Raw genomic sequence first — 27,587 nt, 5'->3', positions numbered from 1 at the left:
TAAATCATACAGTGTATTTGCTTCTTTGTTTTTGGTGGTTTCCTTAGATTTTTTAATATACACCTATAATATAATAGGGCTTCCCTGGTGGCTCAGAGGTTAAAGCGTCTGCCTCCAATGAGGGAGACCTGGGTTTGATCCCTGGGTCGGGAAGATCCCCTGGAGAAGGAAATGGCAACCGACTCCAGTATTCTTGCCTGGAGAATCCCATGGACGGAGCAGCCTGGTGGGCTACAGTCCACAGGGTCACAAAGAGTCGGACACGACTAAGCAACTTCACTTTTTATAACATAATATTAAATATGGCTTTCAATGTTCTGGGAATTTCATTTGAGAACAGCAGATGTCAGATAACCTATGCAGAGCATGCTAAGACCTTGTAAAGGAGATTTTTGTTACCCCTGTAGCTCATTACCCTCTCAGGTGCATATTTTAAATAATTTCTTCAGAAAGAATTATTCGTATGCTCTGTGGTATTTCTCCTTCCTTCTCTTCTTAGGGAGATAATGTGTCAGAGAATTATTTTGAAAGCTTGATGATACCCATTCAGTTATCTCCTGAATATGGAGGTGTGTACATTCTCAACTCATGCATGGAAAAAAGATTTAAAGGTGTGTAAGCTTTCATGAAGCTGGTCATAAGCCAGCTCTGTCTGTGGAAGTATCATTCTCCAAGGTAATGGAGGAGTCTCAGTTCTGGGTCCCTAGCTCTCTTCTCTATTTATGTATCTATTTAGTTTTGTCTGTGCTGGGTCTTTGTTGCTGCACACTGGCTTTCTCCAATCATGGTGAATGGGGACTACTCTTCATTGAGGCATACAGGCTTCTCACTGTGATGACTTCTCTTATTGCAGAGCATGGGCTCTAGGCACACGGGCTTCAGTAGTTGCATCTTGTGGGCTTTGTTGTGGGATCTTCCTGAACCAGGGATTGAACCTGTGTCCCCTACCTAGGGCAGGCAGATTCTTAACCACTGGACCACCAGCGGAGCCCCGGGTCCCTCTCTCTCATGGCCCAAGTCCTCTCTCCTCTCTTAGCTGAGGCAGTACTACCCTAATTCCCAGCCATTAGGGTCAGTTTGAGGCTCTGAAAACTACACCTCTTCAGGACCATCACAGAAGCAGTTTGCACTTATTGTGTCTTTCTCTCTAACCCTTTCTTCACTTCTGGCTCCTGGAATTGAGCTACTTGTTATTCTACCCAGAATCTCTAAGGAGTTTGTAGTGGGAGACTTTCAGCTTATTTTAGTCTGGCATCTTGTTCAGTGTCTGCCTTCTGTGTTAGATAGTAAACTCCATGCAGGCAGATAAACATTCTTGTTCACTGCTTTGTCTCTAGCTCTCAGTACAGAGCCTGGCATATAATGAACACTGAGTGAATCTATGTTGAGCAGATGAGTGACTTTCACATACATGAAGGCTTCAGTTGGGATGAGGATAGACACAGTTGTGTCTACAAAGTTATGTGTTAAGAAATGAGCATGCCAGTGATGAGAGTTACAGGAGGGCTGGAAAGCCGGGCTCTTGCGTTGTTTTACCTGTGCTACAACGGACTCAAGCTCACCTAACAGCTTGCTTTTGCTACATTTTTTCCTATTGTAGATTTCATAAAAACCCCTCCTGCATTCCTATCTTTTTTTAGAAACCATATTTAGGTATAATTTGCATGCACTATAGTATATGCATTTAAGTGTATGTTTTGGTGAGTTTTGACAAATTTATATACCCATGTGACAACTACCAAAGTCATGATATAGAACATTTCCATCACTGCAAGATGTTCCCTTTTACCCCTGCCTAGGCAATCCCCCAAATTCTTAGCCCCAAGTAGTCACTCATCTGCTCTCTGTCCCTATAGGTTCAATGATTCCTTTCTAGAATTTCATATAATAGATGGAATCAAATAGTACATGTTCTATAACGTTTTTGGGACTCATCCATGTTGCAAGCATCAGTAGTTCACTGACCCCTATTTGGTTGTTTTTTTTTTTTTTGGCTTCACTGGGTCTTCACTGCTGCACTCAGGCTTTCTCTAGTTGAAGCAAGCAAGGGCTATTCTTCTTGCAGTGTGCGGGCTTTTCATCGCAGCAGCTTCTCCTTGTGGAACGTGGGCTCAATAGTTATGGCGCATGGGCTTTGTTGCACCTCGGCATGTGAAATCTTCTTGGAGCACGGATGGAATCTGTGTCCCCTGCATTGGCAGGCAGATTCTTATCCACTGTACCACCAGGGAAGTCCTGGCCCCCATCTTTCTCAAATAAGAGCTTTCTCTCCTGTTTCTAAAGGACTAATTTGCTTCTGCCCTTCTCTAAGTTTCCCTGTTGCTCTTCCCTGTTTCCTTATTTTCCAGTCTCACATCAGACATTGTAATTCAGTCACTTTTGTTTCCACAGATTCTATAATCCAAGATGTCTTTTAAGTGCTGGGATATCACAAGAACATCAACATCACCCAGACTTATTCCTGAGTGGAAGGACTTGAAACCCCTCTTAAAGAGCATCCTGAAGGATAAACAGGTGACATGTATGACGTGCACGGTGGGCTTGGACTAATTATCCCTGCCAGGGCAGCCTGTGGCAGGAGCAACACGTGAGCCACTTTGGAAGGGCCCTCTCACAGCCCTAAACAACTCCCAAGTCTAGATTAATATGATAACATTAGTTATAATTAGAACATGTGCTGCAAAAACTAAATGAAAACCAGAAAATGGCCTTAAATGGATTAAACAAGCAGGAGGCATCTTTGTCTTACATGGTGTCAAAGACTCATGTTCCTTTTTACTCCTTTTTTTACCTCTTTAGTGTTCAGCTTACTATCATAAAGGTACAAGATAGTTGCCACACTTCCAGCTTTAAATTAAAAGTAGGCAGAAGAGAGAAGGTCAGAGAGCACAGGGTTGTGCCAGCCTTGACGCACCGTGCTGCCACTCTGTGGTCACTGTTGTTCAGTTGCTCAGTCATGTCCGACTCTTTGTGACCCCGTGGACTGTGTAGCAGACCAGGCTTCCCTGTCCTTCACCGTCTTCTGGGGTTTGCTCAAACTCACGTCCATTGAGCCAGTGACGCTATCTTACCATCTCATCCTCTGTCGCCCATTTCTCCTTTTGCCTCAATCTTTCCCAGCATCAGGGTCTTTTCCAATGAGTCAGCTCTTCACACCAGGTGGCTGAAGTATTCAGCTGAAGTATATCAGTGTCAATACCACTCTCCAGAATTTCTGAGTACATGATCACCTTAATCAAGTTCCAAGTTTTATCGGGATGGAAGGACGAGGAAGAGCAAGGAATGGGGATTGACACAGAGTAGGTAACAGTAGTGCCAGGTACAGATATACTGCTTGGGCTTAAGATATCCTTTTCTTTTAGAGTTCTTCTGTAGCTGAGCATTGACAGTGCTGAATGAGTGAGTAAATTATTTGTACACAAAGTCTGGAAAGGAGGAGAGGAATGGTGATTAACTAAGGCATAAAGGGTGTGTAAATGAGATTTCTGGTTCAATGAAGAGGGAAGATCATGATCAGACACCATGATCCTCTCAACTCTGTGGCTGTCCCTGAATCATGCTTGAAGTTCTCCAGCTCTCTGTATTCTCTCAGAACATACAACAATCTGACAATGAAAATTTTAGGGAGGACAGAGATTCTGAGTTGTGGATAATGGCTTCAGCACAGTTTCAAAGCCTCTGTGGATGTAGGCAGCAGGCGTGATGGGAATTTTGAGTAAAGAAGTATTAATACTTGGAGTACAAAATGAAGCAGGGCAAAGGCTAACAGAGTTCTCCCAAGAGAATGCACTGGTCATAGCAAACACCCTCTTCCAACAACACAAGAGTTGAATCTACCCATGGACTTGACCAGACGGTCAACACCAAAATCAGATTGATTACATTCTTTGCAGCCAAAAATGAAGAAGCTGTATACAGTCAGCAAAAACAAGACTGGGAGCAGACTATGGCTCAGATCATGAACTCCTCATTGCAAAATTCAGACTTAAATTGAAGAAAGTAGGGAAAACCATTAGATCATTCAGGTATGACCTAAATCAAATCCCTTACAATTATACAGTGGAAGTGATGAATAGATTCAAGGGATTAGATCTGATAGACAGAGTGCCTGAAGAACTATGGACAGAGGTTTGTGACACTGTACCATCCCCAAGAAAAAGAAATGCAAAAAGGCAAAACGGTTGTCTGAGGAGGCCTTAAAAATAGCTGAGAAAAGAAGAGAAGCTAAAGGCAAAGAGAAAAGGAAGGATATACCCATCTGAATGCAGAGTTCCAAAGACTAGCAAGGAGAGGTAAGAAAGCCTTCTTAGTGATCAATGCAAAGAAATAGAGGAAAACAATTGAATGGGAAAGACTAGAAATCTCTTCAAGAAAATTAGAGATACCAAGGGAATATTTCATGCAAATTTGGGCACAATAAAGGACAGAAACAGTATGGACCTAACAGAAGCAGAAGATATTAAGAAGAGGTGGCAAGAATACACAGAAGAACTATGCAAAAAAAAAAAAAAAAAGATCTTAATGACCCAGATAACCATGATAATCACTCATCTAGAGCCAGACATTCTGGAATGCGAAGTCAAGTGAGCCTTAGGAAGCATCATTATGAACAAAGCTAGTGGAGATGATGGAATTCCGGCTGAGCTATTTCAAATCCTAAACGATGATGCTGTTAAAGTGTTGCACTCAGTATGGCAGCAAATTTGGAAAACTCAGCAGTGGCCACAGGACTGGAAAAGGTCAGTTTTCATTCCAAACTACTGCACAATTGCACTCATTTCACACGCTAGCAAAGTAATGCTCAAAATTCTCTAAGCCAGGCGTCAACGGTACATGAACTGAAAACTTCCAGATGTTCAAGCTGGATTTAGAAAAGGCAGAGGAACCAGAGATCAAATTGCCAACATCAGCTGGATTATAGAAAAAGCAAGAGAGTTCCAGAAAAATATCTACTTCTGCTTTATTGACTATGCCAAAGCCTTTGACTGTGTGGATCACAACAAACTGTAGGAAATTCTTCAAGAGATGGGAATACCAGACCGCCTTCCCTACCTCCTGAGAAATCTGTATGCAGTCAAGAAGCAACAGTTAGAACTGGACATGGAACAGCAGACTGGTTCTAAATTGGGAAAGGAGTATGTCAAGGCTATATATTGTCACCCTGCTTATTTAACTTATATGCAGAGTACATCATGAGAAATGTTGGGTTGGATGAAGCACCAGCTGGAATCAAGATTGCCAGGAGAAATATTAATAACCTCAGATATGCAGATGACACCACTCTTATGGCAGAAAGTGAAGAGGCACTAAAGAACATCTTGAAGAAAGTGAAAGAGGAAAGTGAAAAAGCTGGCTTAAAACTCAACATTCAAAAAACTAAGATCATGGCATCTGGTCCCATCACTTCATGGGGAATAGATGGGGAAACAGTGGAAACACTGAGAGACTTTCTTTTCCTGGGCTCCAAAATCACTGCAAATGGTGACTGCAGTCATGAAATTAAAAGATGCTTGCTCCTTGAAAGAAAAGCTGTGACCAACCTAGACAGCATATTAAAAAGCAGAGACATTACTTTGCCAAGAAAAGTCCATTTAGTCAAAGCTATGGTTTTTCCAGTAGTCATGTATGGATGTGAGAATTGGACCATAAAGAAAGCTGAGCGCCAAAGAATTGATGCTTTTGAACTGCGGTGTTGGAGAAGACTCTTGAGAGTCCCTTGGACAAGCAAGGAGATCCAACCAGTCAATCCTAAAGGAAATCAGTCCTGAATATTCATTGGAAGGACTGATGCTGAAGCTGAAACTCCAATACTTTGGCCACCTGATGTGAAGATCTAACTTATTGGAAAAGACCCTGATGCTGGGAAAGACGGAGAAGGCAATGGCACCCCACTCCAGTACTCTTGCCTGGGAAATATCCCAGACGGAGGAGCCTGGTGGGCTACAGTCTATGAGGTCGCAAAGAGTCGGACACGACTGAGCAACTTCACTTTGACTTTTCACTTTCATGCACTGGAGAAGGAAATGGCAACCCCCTCCAGTATTCTTGCCTGGAGAATCACAGGGACGGGGGAGCCTGGTGGGCTGCTGTCTATGCGGTCGCACAGAGTCGGACACGACTGATGTGACTTAGCAGCAGCAGCTGGAAAAGATTGAAGGCAGGGGGAGAAGGGGATGACAGAGGTTGAGACGGTTGGATGGCATCACCGACTCAATGGACATGTGTTTGAGCAAGCTCCAGGAGTTGGTGATGGACAGGGAGGCCTGGCAGTCCATGGGGTCGCAGAGTTGGACATGACTGAGTGACTGAGCTGAACTGAACTGAACTGGAGTATTTCACTTGCCAGTCTAGGTGGTCATAGTACACATTCTATTGCAGAGAGACTTGGAGAGTTAAATTCGTGGACGATTGTTCAAGAGGCAGGTATAGCATGAGTGTCTGCTGAGAAGAGGGACTTCCAAAATAAACTTATTGAGCCTCAACTTGGTTAGTCAGAATGAGGAGTTCATATATCTTGTTTTAAGGATATCCTTATATAAATAAGGATATACATCCTAGGAATACGCTATAGTCACGAGAAGGTAGTGTGGATTGTACTGTGTAACATGTTGAAAAGAAACAAACTTCTCTTGAGAGATGCATGTGAGTGAAGTGCGTGTGCACGTGTGCACATACACACACTCCACTGGGTCAGAATTCAGGATATTGGAGCTGAAGCACAGCTAACTCTGTGTTGTTGACCGCATGTTTTCCATGGGTGCCCATGAGAACAGTGAAGGAGGTGCATGCCACAGGTCTAGCTGTCACACGTGGTGGGCATTCCACGTGTGTGAAGCGTGAGTTTCCCAGAGGCTACAACATCATGTCTGTGATTGTGACAGGAGTGGTCCTTTGGGTGCAGGCAGGAACTTTAAAGTTTTGGTCCAACTGTGACAGGGAGCGATATTTGCCAAGGTTGAGTTCCTTTGTCATTCTCATATAGGATTGTATTTCTTTCGAAGATTTTGTTTTGTATAGCCATTTGTTAGAAGGCTCAGTAATAAAGAATCTGCCTGTCAATGCAGGAGACACAGAAGATCCCTGGGTCAGGAAGATCCCCTGGAGGAGGAAATGACACCCCACTTCAGGATTCTTGCCAGGAAAATCCCATGGACAGAGGAGCTGGGCGGGCTACAGTCCATGGGGTTGCAATGAGTAGGACACAGCTGAGCGACTGAGCATTCATACATACAGATAGCCATGTGTAGCTGTTTGCTTAGCACCTGTTCCACTGGACTCTTATCTTTTAAGAGCTTAGCTCATAACTCTTTTGCTCAGCATCATATCCCCAGTGTCTGTCACAAACATACCACCAGCCTTTCTCAAAGGTGGTACCTCATCTGATCCACAGGGACACAAACAATGATTTGAGGGGCTATTTTCTCAGTTCTCTTAAGGATGGTATATAACTAGTAGCATTCCTGATGCACAGGGAAGAATTAATACCCATTATATAGAATAGATATGTAGGGGTGTTGGGGCTTACTTCTCTCACAGAACTTTGGTGAGAAAGGCTGGCAGATACCGCGATGAATTAGGATGCCTTCTGAGGGTGAGGGAGGAGAGGATAGCTCCCCCAATTGTGCTTTCTAGAAGTAGGGTGAATAAATGTTGGTTAGCAAAAGAACAGACTTCCACTAATCCCTCAATATTCATTAAATGAATGAGTATGTGGGGATTCAACCCTCTTAGCTCAGGTCACTCCTCTCTCTCAGGTTGGTGAAAAAACAGAGGGTGCTGTGAATATGCTGAGTGACTGGGCTGAGATTCTATGCCAAGAGTCTCACCATCCTGAAAGCAAACCTTTCATCTGCTTCTACTCCACTGATGACAACTATTTTGTCTTCTTAAACTGGGTGGAACTGTATTCAAAACAAATGCAGGTAAAGTGACCTCATCCTTTTCCCCCTCATTCTTTTTTTTTTTACATTGTATTTATTTACTTGGTTGCACTGGGTCTTTGTTGCCGGGCTCAGCCTCTCTCCAGTTGTAATGAATGGGGGCTACTCTCTAGTTGCAGTGAGCGGCTTTCTCACTGAAGTGGCTTCTTTTGTCACGGAGCATGCACTCTAGGGCACGCACGTTTCAGCAGTCACGCTGCATAGGCCTACTAGTTGTGGCTTGTGGGCTCTATAGCACAGACTCAATATTTGTGGCACACAGGCTTAGCTGCCCCCCGCATGTGAATATTCCCAGGCCATGGAATGAACCCGTGTCCCCTACATTGGCAGGCAAATTCTTAATCTCTGGACCACCAGGGAAGTCCCCTACCTTGTGCTTAACCCATTTTATATGCATAATACTTAAACTGCCCTCATCTTAGGATGCTGAGGGTGATTCTAAGCTAGCTCACTGTAATACCCATCTCCATATCCGAATCAGACCTGGATGCAGTGATCCTTCTTCCCCTCTAGTCATCAGGTTGACAGAATTCACATTCTCCATAAAGTAGGCTAAAGGCCAAGGAAAGAGCCTTAAACATAGTGCTTCTATCACACACCTGACTCCTAGCATCAGGAAACTCCCAAAGTCAAGCTATTCAGTCTTTTCTTAGACCCACAAGAGGGAAAAGGGATCTAAACATTCAACTTTTTTCTACCCCTCACTTAAAATTTTTTATTTATTCAGCTGTGCCAGGTCTTAGTTGCAGCATGTGGGATCTTTGATCTTTGCTGTGGCATGTGGCATCTGGTTCCCTGACCAGGGATTGAATTTGGGCCCCCTGCATTGGGAGCACAAAGCCTTAGCCACTGGCCCACCAGGGAGGTCCATCTACCCCTCACATTGGGGAGGAGGCTTCCTCCACGGTGAGGCTTTCATCTCTCATCCTCTTCTAGGCAGTACTCTGGATACAGAAGAAAGCTGCAGAAATGGAAGGAGTGATAAAAAAGATGAAGTTCCATGTGATGGCTCAAGTGCCACCCATCCAAGCAATGGTCCACATAGCTCCCTATCACATGTTAATCGCTTATTGTGATGACATGTGCCTGTGGCTCTTTGGGGATCACCATCAAGGGTTCATATCTCTGGGTATGGTCCCCTGTCGTTTCCCCATCAGCTGCCTCAGCTATGACTCAGAAACTGAGATGCTTCTCTCTGGCACCCTGGGCGCTGTGGTCACCTGGTTTATCTTGCCAAACGGCAGGGGCCTGCAAGTGGCCCAAACTGTGCCTGTGCCTGGTGGTGAGCTTGTTCAGGGCTTTTCCCTGAATGGCCCCCCGGGCTCCCTGCTGGCTCATTGTGAGAATAAGGTGAGAGTCTTCACCCACCGAGGTCAGGGCCAGCTAGAAGAGGTGAAGAAGTTCACTCCCATCAACAGTGGCTCCACCATCACCTGCTCCTTCACTTGTTTATCTCAGGGCTACTTCTATGTTGGAAACAAGGATGGAGAAATCCATGCGTGGGGTCTAGACAGAGGTAACTTCCTCCACAGCTTCCAGGCTCATTCCTCATCAGTGATATGTATCCAAAGCCGGTCAGAGACCTATACCTTACTAACAGCAGGTGGTGAAGGTGTCGTGAAGGAATGGAACCTTGCCTTTGGGAACTTGCTGCGGCAGTTGGATATTGACAAGAACATGCAGAGACTGCAGTTCATTGATAATAGCACCTTTTTCTGCCAGACTAACCACACTTTCTCATTGTATCACCTGCCCTACTTTTATAGCCTCTTCAATGTCTGTGGTTCTGCTCCCCAGGAGGTGCGGCGGGTCTGCTGTGGCCATAATTGGACTCGGATCCTATGTGCCACTAAGGATGGTCTATTGCGCTTCTTGTCTCCAGTAACAGGAGATCTCCTGGTTATCACCTGGCCTCTACTTATCATGGATAAGGCTGTGGCTTGGGCCTATGACTCACACAGAGAGGAGCTCTTTGTGGCAACAGATGGTTCAGAGGTGCTGGTGTTTGATGCAACACGCTCTCCTTGCACAGCCAAGTATCTTATGTGTCCTTCAGTAAACCTTGGGGATAGAGTCAGATGCCTGGCCTACGGGCACCACCATTTGGGTAAGGGCCTTGTAGGACTGATGTTCAGTGGGCACGACAGCGGCACTGTGAGAATCCTCTCCCACTACAGTTGTGCCCGAGTAGCAAAGATTCTTCACTCTGGGGCAGTCCTGGCATTGTCTACCCTGGAGGGTCCCCAGGAGTACTCCTTGCTCTGTTCCTATGGCATGGATAATATTGTATACCTGACAGAAGCTGTGCTTCAGGGGAACAGGGTAGTCCTGCAGCCTGTCAGCCAAATTCTCTGTGTTTGCCCCCTAAAGCACGTGATACTCTTGCCAGGTTCTGTGGGTGCCATCACTGAGAACCACCACTGGCATCTCTGGAGTTATCAGGACTTCCCGACATCTCCAGGATCAAAGCAGAGATCTGATTTTAAAGAGACAAAATGCCTGCATCAGTGTGCCATCACTTCATTTGATGTCTGCCTTCCCCTGAAACTTTTTGTCACCGGGGATGCTGGCGGCTCAGTCCGGATCTGGGACTTCTGTGGGAAACTCATAACTGAGTTGGACTCTGCATTATATTTTGGCCCACTCTGCTTTGCCAATGACCGGGGTGACTTGCTTCTGACTTTCAACCAGAGTCTTTACCTGGTATCCTGCTTAAAACTACTCCCTCCAGCCCAGCTGATTCACCTAAGTCTCCTGAACAATGCAGATGACATACAAGAAGCCCCTAAACCCTTCCTGCCTAGCTTCTTCTTTTCATTCGAAAAAGTATTTGTACCCAAATTTGTCTACTTTGGTCAAGCGCCGCAGGAATTACAGGGGCTAGAGGCCCTTGTTAACAAGAGGATGATTGCCTTTGACCATACTGTGCCCCATGTTGTGGAGGAAGAGAGGCCTAAGTCCTCTGTGATGCAGGAGGGACCCACATTGCATTTTCTGGAAGATAAGTGTATTGATTTTCCTATTCTTACTCCCAAACGTGATCGTCCCCCATTCGTGGTTCCTCCACAGTTGCGACTGGCTGGCTGGGATGGGTTGAAACCTTACCAGATATTATGGCATTTCTTTGGTCAAGGGCGGCCTTGGCCCTTTCCTCCAGATGGCTACATCCCCAACTCAGTGATCCGTGCCCGTCTTTGGCCTGAGGGTACCCCCGTCTTCTTGCACTGTGATCTCCGTGTATCCTATCAAGATAAGGACTGGGACATGACTGGACTCAGCAGAAGTCAGGCACTGTCACCTGTGACTTCAATAAGACAAAAAATCTCAAAGAGGAAACCGGACCAAAAACCCATGCCGGGCAAACAAACCTTCTTTGATATTCTCGTAAACTTGGCTAGTCAAAATTGGATGGGAAGAAAACTGGATGAAGGACTTATCAATACTATAATTGAGACCATCCTCAACCTCACAGTTTACTGTTCTATCGAGCAATACAAGACATACATAAGTATCCTGGCACAGATTTTTGCCTCCCATCAAGTATCTCCAAGGTGGCATTCTGAGACTGCTTGTCGCCTCATGGAAGACACAAGTCATTCCAATCCAGAGGTCCGGGAGACAGCCTGGGAGGGATTGGAGAAGCTAGGCTTCATGAGCCGTCTCTTTGCGATTCCCCTGGCTGTGGGATTGATGGACAGTGATAAAAATGTGCGGGCTAAGGCCTTATACCTTATGGTAAGAGTCACAGGCATCCAAACTAAGAACATGCTGATAGCTCTGCTGAAGAGACGAGACACGCTCCAGGAAATGCAGTGAGTCAGTAACCATATTCCCTTCTGTTCCTTTCGGCTCCTAATCTTCAAAATCTGACTGCTTCTTTTCCTTTTCCCACAACCTTTTCTGTTCTTTTCCTCTGCCTGTGTTCTTTGTTTCTATTTGCTCCCCCCCGCCCCCCCCCCCCCCCACACAGCCTGTCTATCCCTTGACTTAAAAAAAAAAAAAAGCACAACATGAGAGTCATGAGTTAAGTTTTATTTGGGCAAAATGAGGATCATAGCTCAGGCTATGACAGCATTTCAGATATTTCTGAGAAAACGCTCCAAAGAAATGGGTGGGGGCGGGCAGGGGGAGGTCAATATATATGTGATTTTGGTGAAGGGGGAGTTCATACAACCAAGCACATATTTTTGCAGAAGGTTGCTGCTAGTCACGAGGAGTAGATGTCACCATGAAGGAATCTGGTGCTTTTCTAGATATGAGGAGATGCAAGAATTGGGCTCATACATTAAGAAGAATGAAATAATGCCATCTGCAGCAATATGGATGGACCTAGAGAGTGTCATACTGAATCAGACAGTAAATCAGACAGTAAATCAGACAGAGAGAGAGAAATAGCATATGACATCCCTTATATGTGGGATCTAAAAAGAAATTATACAAATGATCTTACTTACAAAACAGAAACTTACAAAACATTTTCACAGACTTAGAAAATGAACTTACGGTTGCCAGGTGGAAACAATAGTTAGGGAGTTTGGGATGGTCATGTACACACTGCTGTATTTAAAATGGATAACTAACAAGGACCTATTGTATAGCACATGGAACTCTGCTCAATGTTATGTGGCAGCCTGAATGGGAGGGGGTTTGGGGAAGAATGGATACTTGTATATGTATGACTGAGGCCCTTTGCTGTTCACCTGAAACTATCACAACATTGTTAATTGGCTATATCCCAATAAAAAATTAAAAGTTCAAAAAAGAAAAAAGAAGGAATTGGGCACATAAAATCAGTGTCTGAAAATATCTAACTATCTAAAGATCTGTTCTGCCAGTTTCTCCAAAGAAGACTGCCTTATTCCTGATCTCCACCTCCTGAACACAGTTCAGGGTGTGTTAAAGGTCAACAACCACAGTTGCACGTGACTTAATCCTTGTAGAGGCAGATGGCAAATGTCCTTGGCAAGTGGCAATTTGTAGCTGACACCCTCTTTTTCTGTCCATTGAGTAGCCTGCTCTTCCATCATTTCCTCACTTCCTTAAGATTCTTCGAGACTCAAGTCCCAAGATCTCCCAACTAAAGAAGCATCTTGGGTCACTCTGACTACTCTATTCCTTGCTTCTCTTTATCCATCTTTTACCTTGAACTACTCTGTCCTAGACAGTTACTTTAGCCCTGCCTCTTCCACTATCCTTAAGCCACTACCTCCTTTTCCTTTTCTTCCTTCTTCTCCTCCTTTTCCTCTAATTTTGTTTTATTGATGGCTCAGTATAATTCTTGTTTTACCTTGACTTTTGTAGGGAAGACTTTATTGGAGAAATCTCTCTGGACCAGCTTATGGGAATTCAAGCTAGTGGTATCCAGTACCTGCTTACTCAGGTGGAGCAGCAGTTAAATGAGAACCTGACCTTGTCACACAGAGAGGAGAAACCTCCTTTGGTTTTAGTTATATCAAGGGATCATGAACCTGATGAACAAACACTCAAAATTTGGTCAGAACCTGCAAAGATCGCCAAACCAGATCAAAGAATGACACGTGTTACAGCAAAGAGCAAGAATCTCAGTATGTATGGGGTAATATATTTGGTATATTTGGGGCCCGCTTTTGGGCACCAAAAGGCAGGGTCAATAAGCCCAAGTTATATAAAAAGATACCAGCGGTGACAGACTTAAGGACGGACTCTTTCACAGAAAGTAAGCTCTCTGGGAAAGATCTACCCCGTAACAAATTTGTTTTTATTGTTTAGTCACTAAGTTGTGTGTGACTCTTGTGCGACCCCATGGGCTATAGCCTGCCAGGCTCTTCTGTCCATGGGATTTCCCAGGCAAGAATACTGGAGTGGGTTGCCATTTACATCTCCAGGAGATCTTCCCACAACAAATATCAAGGTCTCATTTCTTTGTGCTGTGCTGTCCTAACTCACTTCAGTCCTGTCCAACTCTTTGGGACCCTATAGACTGTAGCTTGCCAGGCTCCTCTGTCCATGGGATTTCCCAGGCAACAATACTGGAGTGAGCTGCCATTTCCTTCTCTGGGGGATCTTCCCACAACAAATACCAAGGTCTTGTTTCTTTAGGGATATGGAAATTGGGATAAAAGAGCAGACACTTCTGGGCCATAAAGCTTTTGTCGTCTGTACTTTTTGTTACCTTTTACAGCAGTTCATTGAACTAGGTGTGTCAGAGGATCTCACTCAGGACCTCTGTGTTTTTCTCAATTACTTTTATCCCAATATCTCTGCAGTTAAAAAGGACATGAAAGTTTCCAGGAAGCAAAGAGAGAGAGAATTGAGCCCTGTGTTGGTGACTTTAGAGCATGAAGATGAACAGAGAGAAGCCGAGGAATCAGATCAAATCGACATTCAGGATGTTGCCTCAGAGCCAGACCTGTCGCTAAGTACTTTCAGCCCAGTCACACCCAAAGAGGATACTGAATCAAAGGAGGTTGTGTTGGAGGCCACAAAAGTCACAGAACCCACAAAAGCCTTGGAGATCAAAAAAGCAGTGAAGGCCAGAGAGGCAGTGGAGGCCATGGGAGTTACAAAGGCCATAGATCAACAGGACATGAGAGATTATGGAAAAGTGATCCCTAAGGCAGAGAGACAAGAAAACCTGAAAAGGCTTTGGGAAAGAGCAATGGAAAAAACCCATCACAAAGTAAGTGTGAAGTTGAAAGAGAAGAGAAAATTGAAGGAAATCCCAGAAACAATTGCAGAAGAGCCCAAGAAAGAGGTTTTACAGGTTGCTGAGCCAGAAGAAGATGCAACGAAGGTATTTAGAAAAGCTGGTCACGGTTTGTCTGGGATGCCTGGCCGCATGACCAAATCAGAAACCAGATCTTGGCGGGAAGACATTTGCAATCTTGTGACCTCAAGGATAGCAAGTTCCAATCCAGGAATGTTAAGGGATCTGAGTCAAGAGTTGGTGAACTGGGCTCAGGCAATACTTGCTCCCCAAGAGCCCAGCTGGGATCTCTTCCAGGAGATTTGTCCTCTTTTAAAGGACTCTTCAGAACTGGATGACATAGAGATGGAAGAAACACCTGTTGTAACAGAAGTGGTTACAGAGGTTGTCAAGGAAGAAAAGACAGTAGGACCTGGAGAACAAGAAGAACAAAGAGCTAAAAAAATGTTAAAGAAAGGCAAGGTGTCTTCTAAAGTCAAGAAAAAGAAAGTTGCTTACTTCGATGATGACCAAGTATCAGACAAAATGAGATTCCAAAAAGTAAAGACACTAGCTATGCAAAAAGGGAAAATAATTGGGGAAGCAAGACAACTGAGTAAGCAGGATTTGAAATTAATGCAGGGAAAAGAGAAACTGACCAAGGACAAGAAATCGATCCTTCAAAAAGAAAAAAGAGCTGAGGAGGAAGAAATATCACCCATCTCACAAAAGAAGTTAACCAAGGCAGAGGAGAAGTTAGTCCAAGGAGAAAAGAAGGGAACTGGGAAAGAAGAGGAACTACTAGGAAAAGGAAAGAGGGTGAACTGGGAAAGGGGAAAGGTCACCCCGGGACAAAGGACATGGTACTGGGAGAAGGTTACGGTGGACCACAAAGAAGGTAGGCAGGCCCAGGAAGAGGAGCTGATGGAGGAAGAGGAGGAGCTGATGGAGGAAGAGGAGGAGCTGATGGAGGAAGAGGAAGAGCTGATGGAGGAAGAGGAGGTGCTGAGCAAGGAAGAGGAGGAGTTGAGTGAGGAAGATGAAGAGCTGAGGAAGGAATTGGAGGTGCTGGGTGAGGAACTGGAGAAGATGATTGTGGCACTGGGGGAGCTCAATGAGGAACTGGAGGAGCTGGGTGAGGAAGAGGAGGTGTTGGCCCAGGAGAAGGAGGAAATAATCCAGAACCTAGAGAAACAAATTGAAAAAATGATGAAAAACTATCGCAAAATAAAGAAACAAATGGGGGAAATGGAGAAACATGATGAGGAAGAGGCCTGGGAAAGGGAAAAATTGGCCCAGGAAGAGGAACATTTGTCTAAAGAAGAGGAAAGACTGTCTGGGAAAGAGGGAAAACGGACATTAAAAAGACACAGCTTGGTAAAGCAAGAGATGAAATTGATTCGAGAAAAAAAGAAATCATTCATGATAGAGAAGAAAGAGGCCCATAAAAAGAAACAAATCCAAGAAAAGGAAAAGCAAATTGAGAAACCGGAGAAAGTAGACCAGAAGGAGAGGCAGGCTAAGGAAAAGGAGGAAGATGCCAAGGACAAACAATTAGCCAGGGAAAGACAGAAACTAAGCCAAAAAGAGGAGGAAATGTTTGGAGAAAAGGAGAAACTGTCACAACAAGAAGTTAAACAGATCCAGAAAAGGGCAAGCAAAGCTTGGAAAAAGGAGGGAGGGGCCCAGAAAGTGCAGAAAATAACCAAGAAAAAGAGACGACAGATCTCAGGGAAAAAAGTGGACCTAGGAGAGAAGGGAGAGGCCAGGGAAATGGAGAAACTGTCACTGAAAGAAGAGAGACAGGCCCAGGAAGGAAAGAGACAGGATCAGAAAAAGGACAAACTGACTCCAAAAGCAGCTGAGGAAAAAACCCAACTAGTCAGAGGAAAAATGAAACTGGTCTCAAAAGAGAAAAGTAGAGAGAAAATTGAGAAAGTGTCCCCAAAAGAAGAGAAATGGGTCATGGAAAAAGAGAAGAAAATCAGCAAGGAAAAAAAACAATGGGCCCACAAAAGAAAATTAGCCCTACCAGAGGAGAAACAGGCCCAGGATGAGAGAATATGGGGTCAGAAAGAGAGTGAGCGAAGAAAACAATGGGCCTGGAGAAAAGAGAAACTGTCCCGAGAAGAGAAGAAACAAGCCGATGAAATGGAGAAAAAGTCCCAACAAAGACAGGCAAGGGCTTTAGAGAAAACACTGACTCAGGAAGACAGTTTCATGGGCAAGGAAGAGAAGCATATTGCCGAGGAAGAAAGGACAATAGCCAGGGAAGGAATTGGTGTAACTAAGAGAAAGAAAAAAGCAACTCAAGAAGAGAAAGAAACTATTGAAGAAGAGGGGAAACTGGCCTATGACGTTAGGGCCAAGGAGATGGGTGTTGCTAAGGAAGAAAAGAAAAGAATTCAAGAGGAGAGTATACAGGAAATGAGGAAACTGGATATGGGGGTGGGGATTAGTTCTGAAGGAAGAGAGACTAGTTCCAGAGAAAAAGATATAAGGAAGAAAGAGAGTCACCTGATGCAGATCCTGGCTAAAATAATTAGAGAAATGAATAGAGTGCCATTGCAAGAAACAGGAATACCTGAGGAAGATCAACTGTTTTCTATGGAAATGAGTGAAACTGATGGCCAGAGGTGGGAATTTTCTAAAGAACCAGAGGAAATAACCAGAGAAGAGAAGCAGCTGGTTCAGAAAGAGAGAAAACTAGAAGATGACAGACTAGCTACTGAAGAGAGAATACTGACCAATGAAGAGAGCTTGGAGGAAGACCAAAGGTTATTAGAGAAGGTCCAGGAAAATATACTATTAGATAAAACCCAGGTAGACAGTATGTTAAAGGAGGCCCAGCAGCAAAATCTGTTAGGAAAAAAGCAGCTGAAGAAGCTTCTAAAGATAATCAAGGAGAAGAAACCAGAAAAGACCCAGGTAAAGTGGTTATTAGAGAATATTAGAGACATACTATTCGAAGGCTTATCAGAGAGTTTGATTGAGAAGGAAGTGGAAGCTCCAGCTAAGAAGAGGATAGATGAGGAGAGGCTCATTGAAGGAGAGGAGAAGGAGAAGGAGGAGGAGGAGGAGATTCTGCCCAAGAAAGAGAAAGGGAAATACCTGATAAAGAAGAAGGAAAAGAAAGTAAGCCTGAGTGAAGAGGAATTGGAGGAGAGCTTGGCTGGGAAGCATAGGAAAAAGAGTTTAACTCAAATAAGGAAAAAGGAAAAGAAACTGACTCAGGAGAAAGAGAAGCTGGATAAGAAGGTAAAAGAGGGCCCACATGAGGAAGAGATGGAGCCCTTCAGCAAGGAGGAAGGTGGGGCCCCACACATGGAGAAGGAGGAGGAGGACTTCAGTGAGGAGGAGGAGAGCCGAAGTGAGGAAGAGAGTCTGAGTGAAGAGGAAGAGAGCCTGAGTGAGGAGGAGAGTCTGAGTGAGGAGGAAGAAAGCCTGAGTGAGGAGGAGAGTCTGAGTGAAGAGGAAGAGAGCCTGCATGAGGAGGAGAGTCTGAGTGAGAAGGAAAAGGAGGGCCTGAGTGAAGAAGAGGAGAGCCTGAGTGAGGAGGAAGAGGGCCTGAGTGAGAAGGAGAAGAGTCTGAGTGAAAAAGAGAAGCGTCTGAGTAAGAAAGAGAAGGCTCTGCATGAGAAGGAGAAGAGTCTGAGTGAGAAAGAGGAGGAAGAAGAAAAAATGGAGAAGACAGAGAAAAAAGAGGAGGAAAAGGAGGCAAGACAGAAGGATGAGGAGAGTATGAGTAAAGAGAAGGAACAGCCAAGAAGACTTACAGAGGCAATGCTCCCAGTAAAGCAGAGAGTATGGAAAACAGAGCTCCCAAAGGAAGGAGTGAACTTATTGAAGCCAGCAACAGTAAGTGAGGTTCTTGCTGAGAAAAGGGAAGACACAGCTAAAGAAGAAATGGCTCCTACAAAAGACAGATTGTTTTATGGACAGGTAAGTCCCACAGTTAGGGATAAGACTATGTGGCCAACAATTATGAAGAGCCCCCTCAAAACACCATCTCCTGTAGCCCTGGGAAAAGAAAAGGGAATGCCCCTCAAAGTGTTAGGGCATCATTTTGATGTGGAAGAACAGGAAAGTCAACTTCTTAAAGCACATCCCGTGACAATGTCATGGGGAAGACAAGAGGATGTGCTCTTGGACAAAGGCCGGGGCATGTTTTTACAAGTCATGGGAATGGAGACCCAGACCCCAAAAGGCCTCCACAAGCCAAAGTCCCCCTTACTTGAAATTATCAGAGAATCACAGAAACCTAAACGCAGGCCCAAAGATGGCACGTGGAAGTGGTTCTTAAAATCTCAGGATTCTCAAAAGGGCAAGACTGAGGGCCAGGCCCCTGCCCCTGCCCCAACCCCAACCACAGCCCTGTACCCATCCCTTACCTCTATGCCAGCTAAAACACTTGATTCCCCAGATGAGGACTGGATTAGTAATGTCTTAATAAGACTGGAAGCGGGAGAACAACTTTCAAGGGACAGTTTCCATAGACTGAGCCAACTCCTCAAGCATCTCACTTCAAAAGGATATTTGAAACAGACACATCTGTACAGTCTTAAAGCTGTGGCTAAACGCCTCCAGCAGAACCTACAGGCAGGTCACAGAGATATATCACGATGCTATAAAGATGCTTTGAGCCCAGTATACATAAAAGCGATCCCTCCAATCAGAAGGAAAGAAATGGAAAGCTGGGGCGAGCCATTCCCTATCCATGAGCCAGTGTTACTGTCAGCTACTAACAGGACTCAGACCACACAGGATCTCAGCTGGCATCCCTTAGCTGAGTCCTATAGGAAGGAGCAGGTACAGCAGTTATCCACTGCTGTCAAGAAGTTAAAGCACCTTTATCAAACCAGAAAGGATGTTCCTACAGCCTTCTATCCCTCTGTGGATAAAGAGTCCTTGGACATCCGAGCCTTGGGGAGAAGAAGTGAGCTCCCCACATTTCACAAGGCAAAGTCCCGGCCCATCCCTACACCAGCGTTACCATCAATGACCTACAGAGTTCCAGACCCAAAGGCTCTAGCTTGGCTTCTTTCAGGAGAGCCTTACAGGAGTGCACGGGCACAGCAGTTATCCCATGTTCTCCAAGGGATGGGAATGCAACACTTTCATCCTGCCACAAGAGATATTTTCACAGGTGCCCATGCTTCTGTGGGAAAACAAACTCTGGCACTGATGTTTCAGAACGATCTCAGGGCTCTGAAGGGTGAAGGGAGGGCCCTCAAGCTGGCCCCGCTGGAAAAGAAGGCACAGCCTGTCTCTAAAGATGAGGAAGAGCTCCCCCAATGGGAGACGTTTGTGGCCTTGTACCATGTTCTGCGGATGTTGCAGAAGCGATATGCGAGAGACAGTGCTGCGTGGATGGAACAGTTCAAACGTCTCATGGACTTGTACCAGCTCAAGTCCCCCCGAATCCAGAGGCTGCTACTGGAGTTGCTGCAGAGAAAGAGACTCCAACCACAACACACCATCTACGAAGACGCTGCAAGGATCAAGGAGTTGGTGCCTGGTGAACGGTTACTCTCTGACCTATTGTGTGGTAGTTCTCGTACCCCTGCAGGTCCCCTTGAGTTCCGGAATGTTGTACCCTTGCCTGGGCAGAACAGAGTGCATACTATTCAACCCACGGGCATTGCCCAGTATGGATTCTTAGAACTTGCCTGGAAAAGGCTACCAAAAGTCAATCCTTACCGTAGGGACAGGCTGCCCAACATCCATACCCCCACTCTCTGATTTGGTGGACTATTAAGACTCTGGGGTCTTACTGGAAAGTAAGACCCAGCCACAGGTTTTAAGCCTCCTTACCTGGTACCCACTTTAAAGTGAGCATAGACATGGACTCCTTTTCATTCAGCTCCAGAAACCTATTAATACATACTAAATAAAATGACATTTCTCATTTGTAACAAATTTGTTATTCAGTCACTAACTTGTGTCCAACTCTTTGAGACCCCATGGACTGCAGCATTCCAGGCTTCCTTGTCCATCACTATCTCCTGGAGTTTGCTTAAACTCATGTCCACTGGGTCAATGATGCTATCTATCCATCTCATCCTCTGCTGCCTTCTCCTTCTCTTGCCTTCAATCTTTCCCAGCCTCAGTGTCTTTTCCAATAAGCTGGCTCTTTGCATCAGCTGGCCAAAGGATTGGAGCTTCAGCTTCAGCATCAGACCTTCCAATAAATATTCAGGGTTCATTTCCTTTAGGATTGACTGGTTTATTCTCCTTGCAGTCCAAGGGACTCTCAAGAGTCTTCTCCAGTACTACAATTTGAAAGCATCAATTCTTCAGCACTCAGCCTTCTTTATGGTCCAACTCTCGTATCTGTACATGACTACTGGAAAAACCATAGCTTTGACCATATGGAACTTTGTCAGCAAAGTTATGTCTTTGCTTTTTAATATGGTGTCTAGGTCTGTCATAGCTTTCCTTCCAAGGAGCATCTTTTAATTTCATGGCTGCAGTCACTGTCCACAATGATTTTGAAACCCAAGAAAATAAAATCTAACAAATACTTTGGCTTATTTCTCTTCCTCCCCACACTTAGAATCCCCTAAAAAGTAGACAGGAAAAAAAAAATAATAACCTTGGTCCTAAGAGAAGTGAAAGGCAAAGGAGAAAAGGAAAGATATACCCATTTGAATGCAGAGTTCCAAAGAATAGCAAGGAGAGATAAGAAAGACTTGCTCAGTGATCAATGCAAAGAAATAGAGGAAAACAACTGGGAAAGATTAGACATCTCTTCAAGAAAATTAGAGATACCAAGGGAACTTTTCATGTAAGGATGGGCACAATAAAAGACAGAAATGGTATGGACCTAACAGAAGCAGGAGATATTAAGAAGAGGTGGCAAGAATACACAGAAGAACTGTACAAAAGATCTCACAACCCAGATAATCACTATGGTGTGATCACTCACCTAGAGCCAGACATCCTGGAATGCGAAGTCAAGTGGGCCTTAGGAAGCATCATTATGAACAAAGCTAGTGGAGGTGATGGAATTCCAGCTGAGCTATTTCAAATCCTAAAAGATGATGCTGTTAAAGTGCTGCACGCCATATGCTAGCAAATTTGGAAAACTCAGCAGTGGCCACAGGACTGGAAAAGGTCAGTTTTCATTCCAATCCCAAAGAAAGGCAATGCCAAAGAATGCTCAAACTACCACACAATTGCACTCATCTCACATGCTAGCAAAGTAATGCTTAAAATTCTCCAAGCCAGGCTTCAACAGTATGTGAACCATGACCTTCCAGATGCTCAAGCTGGATTTAGAAAAGGCAGAAGAATCAGAGATCAAATTGCCAACATCTGCTGGATCATTGAAAAAGCAAGTGAGTTCCAGAAAAACATCTACTTCTGTTTTATTAACTATGCCAAGGCCTTTGACTGTGTGGATCACAACTGTGGGAAATTCTTCAAGAGACGGGACTACCAGACCACATTACCTGCCTCCTGAGAAATCTGTACACAGGTCAAGAAGCAACAGTTAGAACTGGACATGGAACAACAGACTGGTTCTAAATCAGGAAAGGAGTATGTCAAGGCTGTATATTGTCACCCTGCTTATTTAACGTATGCAGAGTACATCATGAGAAATGCTGGGTTGGATGAAGCACAAGCTGGAATCAAGATTGCTGGGGAAAATATCGATAACCTCAGATACACAGATGACACCAGCCTTATGGCAGAAAGTGAAGAACTAAAGAGCCTCTTGATGAAAGAGGAGAGTGAAAAGTTGACTTAAAACTCAACATTCAAAAAACTAAGATCATGGCATCTGGTCCCATCACTTCACGGCAAATAGATGGGGAAACAGTGGAAACAACAAGAGACTTTCTTTTCTTGGGCTCCGAAATCACTGCAGATGGTGAGTGCAATCATGAAATTAAAAGATGCTTGCTCCTTGAAAGAAAAGCTATGACCAACCCAGACAGCATATCAAAAAGCAGAGACATTACTTTGTCAAGAAAGGTCCATCTAGTCAAAAGCTATGGTTTTTCCAGTAGTCATGTACAGATGTGAGAGTTGGACTATAAAGAAAGCTGAGTGCCAAAGAATTGATGCTTTTGAACTGTGGTGTTGGAGAAGACTCGAGAGTCCCTTGGACTGCAAGGAGATCCAACCAGTCCATCCTAAAGGAAATCAGTCCATCCTAAAGGAAATCAGTCCATCCCAAAGGAATATTCATTCCAATATCCATTGGAAGGACTGACGCTGATGCTGGAACTCCAAACTTTGGCCAGCTGATGCGAAGAACTAACTCATTGGAAAAGACCCTGATGCTGGGAAAGATTGAAGGCAGGAGGAGAAGGGGGTAACAGAGGATAAGATGGTTCGATGGCATCACTGACTCAATGGACATGAGTTTGAGTAAACTCCAGGAGTTGGTGATGGACAGGGAGGCCTGGCGTGCTGCAGTCCATGGGGTCACAAAGAGTTGGACACGACTGAGCAACTGAACTGAAGAGGGACCAGTTTTCCATTTAGTGGGATACATCCCTTGGAGGGCAGGGGCCAGTGTTTGATCACTTTTCGATAGGAAAGCCTGTCCTTCACTCAAATTCTTTGGTTGTAATTTCCTTTCCTCAAGAGATCTTGGAGGGAGTGTTTGGTACAGGTGGACTTTTATTTAGTGTTAATATGAGAGGAAGGAAAGAAGACCCACAAGTTTGTCCCTTTATAAATGTTGCTTTTAAAAGATTTATGATTGTGCTGGGTCTTCATTGCTGCATGTGGGTTTTCTCAAGTTGCAGCAAGTGGGGGCTACTCTCTAGTTTTGATATGTGGGCTTCTCTTTCTGTGGAGCATGGGTTTTAGGCATGCTGGTTTCAGTATTTGCAGCAGGAGGACTCAGTAGGTGTGGCTTAGTTGCTCCACGGCATGTGGGATCTTCCCAGACCAGGGATTGAACCTGTGTCTCCTGCATTGGCAGGCAGATTCTTTACCACTGAGCCACCAGGGGAGTCTAAACTTTGTTCTTGACTTAAATTCATCACCATTTCTGATTCAAATCAGTGTTCTGATGTACATCACAGGGATAAACAGGGAAATAATGGCTGTGTATCAATTTGAATTCAGAAGAATTCTAGCCCTTGCTTTGCCATTTATTAGTTCTTTAATCTTAGTTTTTGGTTTTCTCAAAGTAAAATGGTGACAATAATGTCTACCTAAGTGAAATGCTTAATTCAGTTCCAGGAATTCAGTCCTTTTCCTCTAATGGATAGCTATTTTTAATAAGATATAGTATGGGGATAAAAATGTAGGTTCTAGATTCAAACCAGGATTTGAATCCTTGCCTTTCAATTTAAAATGTAATCTCAAGTCAATGATTTCACTTCTCTAATCCTCAGTTTTATCATGTGCAAAAATGGGGCTCATTATGAGGTTCAAATGAGATCCTGCCTATGCCCATTTTAACATATTGGGAGCACAGGAAAGGAATTGTAGGCTAGACGAGGGGCCTGGAACCTCAAGAGAGATTGGAGGTACCTTGAGAAAAGGGACAGAGCTCAAGGAGAGGCCCAGCAAGAGCAAAGAAGATGCCAGAGTATGGAGATGCTTAGAGGCTCAGTAGAAGATCTTGGGTGTAAGAATTATCAGAGTCTTCTGGGAGATGACAGAATCTAAGCAAAAGCTTGGAAGCCCAGGCGATCAGAAGCTTGGGAGCTTTGGGAAGAGACCCTGGAGTAGGAGTCAGATATCATGGGAGAGGTCTGGGAGTCCAAGATTTCTGGATATTGATTTTGCATCTTTTAACTTTACTGAATTCATTTATCAATTCTAAGGTTTGTTTTTTTTTTTTTGGTGGTGTCCTATATAATGCCTTACTATCTACAAAGAGGCACAGTTTTACTTCTCTTCCAACTTCTCACAACATTTTATTACTTTTTCCTGCTTAATTGCTCTGGCTGACTCCCAGTACTGTTTAATAAAAGTGGTGGGAGTAGACATCCTTGTCTTGTTTTGATCTTAACAGGAAAAGCTTTCAGTCTCTCACCATTGAGTACAATGTTAGCTGCAGGCTTCTGATACATATCCTTTATCATGCTGAGCTATGTCTCATCTATACCCACATTGTTTTTATCATAGATGTTGAATTTTGTCAAATGCTTTTCTTTTGCATCTACTGAGATGATCATATGATTTTTATTTTTCATGTTGTTAATGTGGTATATCACATCAATTGATTTGTGGATGTTGAACAATCCTCTCATTTTTGGAATAAATCTCACTTGATCATGGTGTATACTTTGAATGTATTATATTCCGTTTGCTAACATTTTGTTGAGGATTTCTACATATATGTCCATCAAGGATACTGACCTGTAATTTTCTTTTCTTGTAATGTCTTTGTCTGGTTTTGGTATCAAGGCAACACTGGCTTCATAAAATGAGTGTGAAAGTGTTCTCTCCTTTTCTATTTTTGAATTATTTGGGAAGGATTGGTGTTACTTCCTCTTTAAATGTTTGGTAGAGGAACTAAAGAGCCTATTGATAAAGGTGAAAGAGGAGAGTGAAAAAGCTGGCTTAAAACTCAGCATTCAAAAAACTAAGATGATGACATCTGGTTCCATCACTTCATGGCAAATAGATGGGCAAACAATGAAAATAGTGACAGACTTTATTTTCTCAGGCTCCAAAATCACTGCAGGCAGTGATTGCAGCCATGGAATTAAAAGACTCTTGCTTCTTGGAAGAAAAGTTATAACCCACCTAGACAGCATATTACAAAGCAGAGACATCATTTTGTCGACAAAGGTCTGTCTAGCCAAAGATACGGTTTTTCTAGTAGTCATGTACGTATGTGAGCTGCTGCTGCTGCTAAGTCGCTTCAGTCGTGTTCAACTCTGTGCGACCCCATAGATGGCAGCCCACCAGGCTCCTCTGTCCCTGAGATTCTCCAGGCAAGAATACTGGAGTGGGTTGCCATTTCCTCCTCCAATGCATGCATGCATGCTAAGTCACTTCAGTCATGTCCGACTCTGTGCAACCCTATGGACAGCAGCCCACCAGGCTCCTCTGTCCACGGGATTCTCTAGGCAAGAATACTGGAGTGGGTTGCCATTTCCTTCTCCAACATATGTGACAGTCTGGACCATAATGAAGGCTGAGTGCTGAAGAGTTGATGCTTTTGAACTGTGGTACTGCAGAAGACCCTTGAGAGTCCCTTGGGCTGCAAGACCAAACCAGTCAATCCTAAAGGAAATAAATCCTGAATATTCATTGGAAGGACTGATGCTGAAGCTGAAGCTCCAATCCTTTGGCCACCTGATGCGAAGAGCTGATTCACTGGAAAAGACCCTGATGCTGGGAAAGATTGAGGGCAGGAGGAGAAAGGGGCGACAGAGGATGATAGTTGGATGGCACCATCGACTCAATGAACCTGAGTCTGAGCAAAACTCAAGAGATAATGAAGGACAGGAAAGCCTGGTGTGCTACAGTTCATGGGGTTGCAAAGAGTTGGAAGCGACTGAGTGACTTAACAACAACAATATATAATAATACATGTATTATATACTATGTATATAGTAACTTGGAGAAGTACCATGCTGAGCTATTGCAGGCTTATTTTATTACAGAATTCAAGTTATTCTGTCTTGTATTATGTTTAATTATAAAACCTAAACATGGAGATGGTGAAGAACAGGGAAGTCTGGCGTGCTGCAGTCCATGGGGTCGCAAAGAGTCAGACACTACTGAGTGACTGAACAACAACAAAACATGTATGGGACAATGATGTTAACCATCAGATGAATTCAGTGAATAACTGAATAGGACAGTGGATTCCCCAACTGCAACAAGTGGTTAGAGAGGTATAGGTTATAAGGGACAATCACACTGACATCATAGATGGTGGGCTGACAATGCATAACTTGTAATTTCCATGAATCATTCTTATTTGACAGATAACAATGCTTTTATATGGCTGAATACCAACTATGCAAAAATACACAATATTTTATCAAAACCAATATAATTTTCTGTTGGCACTTCTTTGACATTGCCCCCCCAAAAAAGTGGAAGGTATTTCAAAGGACTAATTTCTGACATTTATCTGGTTGGAAGTGCTTGAAAGTAGGTATCCTGATTTTAAAAATGGTCAGGTAGGTGTGTTGATGGGGTGGGAGAGAGGTTCCTTTTAGTATTAATATTAGGAAAAACAAACGAATCTAGATCAAAGATCAGAAAACTTGTTCTTAAAGGTCAAGAGTAAATATTTTAGGTTTACGGGGCATACATTTTCTGTTACAGCTTTAGATAATATGTAAGTGAATGAATATGGCTGTGTTCCAATAAAACTTTAGAAAATAGGTGACTGGCCCACAGGGCAATCATTTGCTAACCTCTAACATTAGAAAGGACCAGACTGGAGACATACCCATACTACCATGTATAAAACAGATAGCTTAGTGGAAATCTGCAGTACAGCACAGGGAGCTTAGCTCAGTAATCTGTGATGACCTAGACGGGTGTGATGGTGGCGGGGTGAAAGAGAGGTCCAGAGGGAGGGGATACATGTATACACAGAGTTGATTCACTTTGCTGTATAGCAGAACCACAACACTGCAAAGGAATTATCCTCTAATTATAAACAAATAAATAGAAAGTATTAGATCAACTGCTTCAAGTTGGATCAAATCATTCAAGATTTAAAATCAAACAAGAATAGTTAAGTTTTGAATATTCTAGATAAATGATTTTTAATTACATAATGCTTTTGGTAGATTCTCAGTTTTAGTTGGCGCGTAATGTATTTGGATATTCTATGCTCAATTTCATAAGGAAACCTCATTTAGCTTTTGACTTTTAGGACCTATTATTCTAATAGATTTGTTATAATTATGTAATCCATACAGCAATGAACTAGAAAGACTGTTAGAAATCATTTCCTTCTTTAAGTCCTACCTGACTATGTGCCACAATGCTGCCTTTTAAAAAAGAGTTGTTTTCCTTTGATTCTTTTTTCTTCCATA

The 27,587-nt window shown here is 43.7% G+C and overlaps 1 protein-coding gene across 1 annotated transcript; it reads left to right on the top strand.

Moving 5' to 3' along the window:
• Window positions 1–2,406: 2,406 nt before the first annotated feature.
• Window positions 2,407–20,523, top strand: LOC147353754 (uncharacterized). Its single transcript, XM_086352255.1, has 5 exons — window positions 2,407–2,514; window positions 7,755–7,922; window positions 8,877–11,752; window positions 13,242–13,504; window positions 14,186–20,523. The coding sequence occupies exons 1-5, from the start codon at window positions 2,407–2,409 to the stop codon at window positions 20,344–20,346; spliced, it is 9,576 nt and encodes a 3,191-aa protein (XP_086208381.1). The 3' UTR covers window positions 20,347–20,523.
• The last annotated feature ends 7,064 nt before the right edge of the window (window positions 20,524–27,587 follow it).

The sequence above is a fragment of the Bos grunniens genome, chromosome 18 (assembly GCF_055505025.1).
Source record: "Bos grunniens cultivar Pamir isolate PY7600 chromosome 18, Bosgru_T2T1.0, whole genome shotgun sequence".
NCBI classification, from domain to species: domain Eukaryota; kingdom Metazoa; phylum Chordata; class Mammalia; order Artiodactyla; family Bovidae; genus Bos; species Bos grunniens.
This window is presented reverse-complemented; position numbering and strand designations above follow the sequence as displayed.

Excerpts from the sequence above, each read along its gene's own strand:
- LOC147353754 (XM_086352255.1), top strand. The coding sequence starts at position 2,407 with ATGTCTTTTAAGTGCTGGGATATCACAAGAACATCAACATCACCCAGA. Across the intron at positions 7,923-8,876 it reads TGTATTCAAAACAAATGCAG|GCAGTACTCTGGATACAGAA; the intron begins GTAAAGTGACCT and ends ATCCTCTTCTAG. Across the intron at positions 11,753-13,241 it reads GACACGCTCCAGGAAATGCA|GGAAGACTTTATTGGAGAAA; the intron begins GTGAGTCAGTAA and ends TGACTTTTGTAG.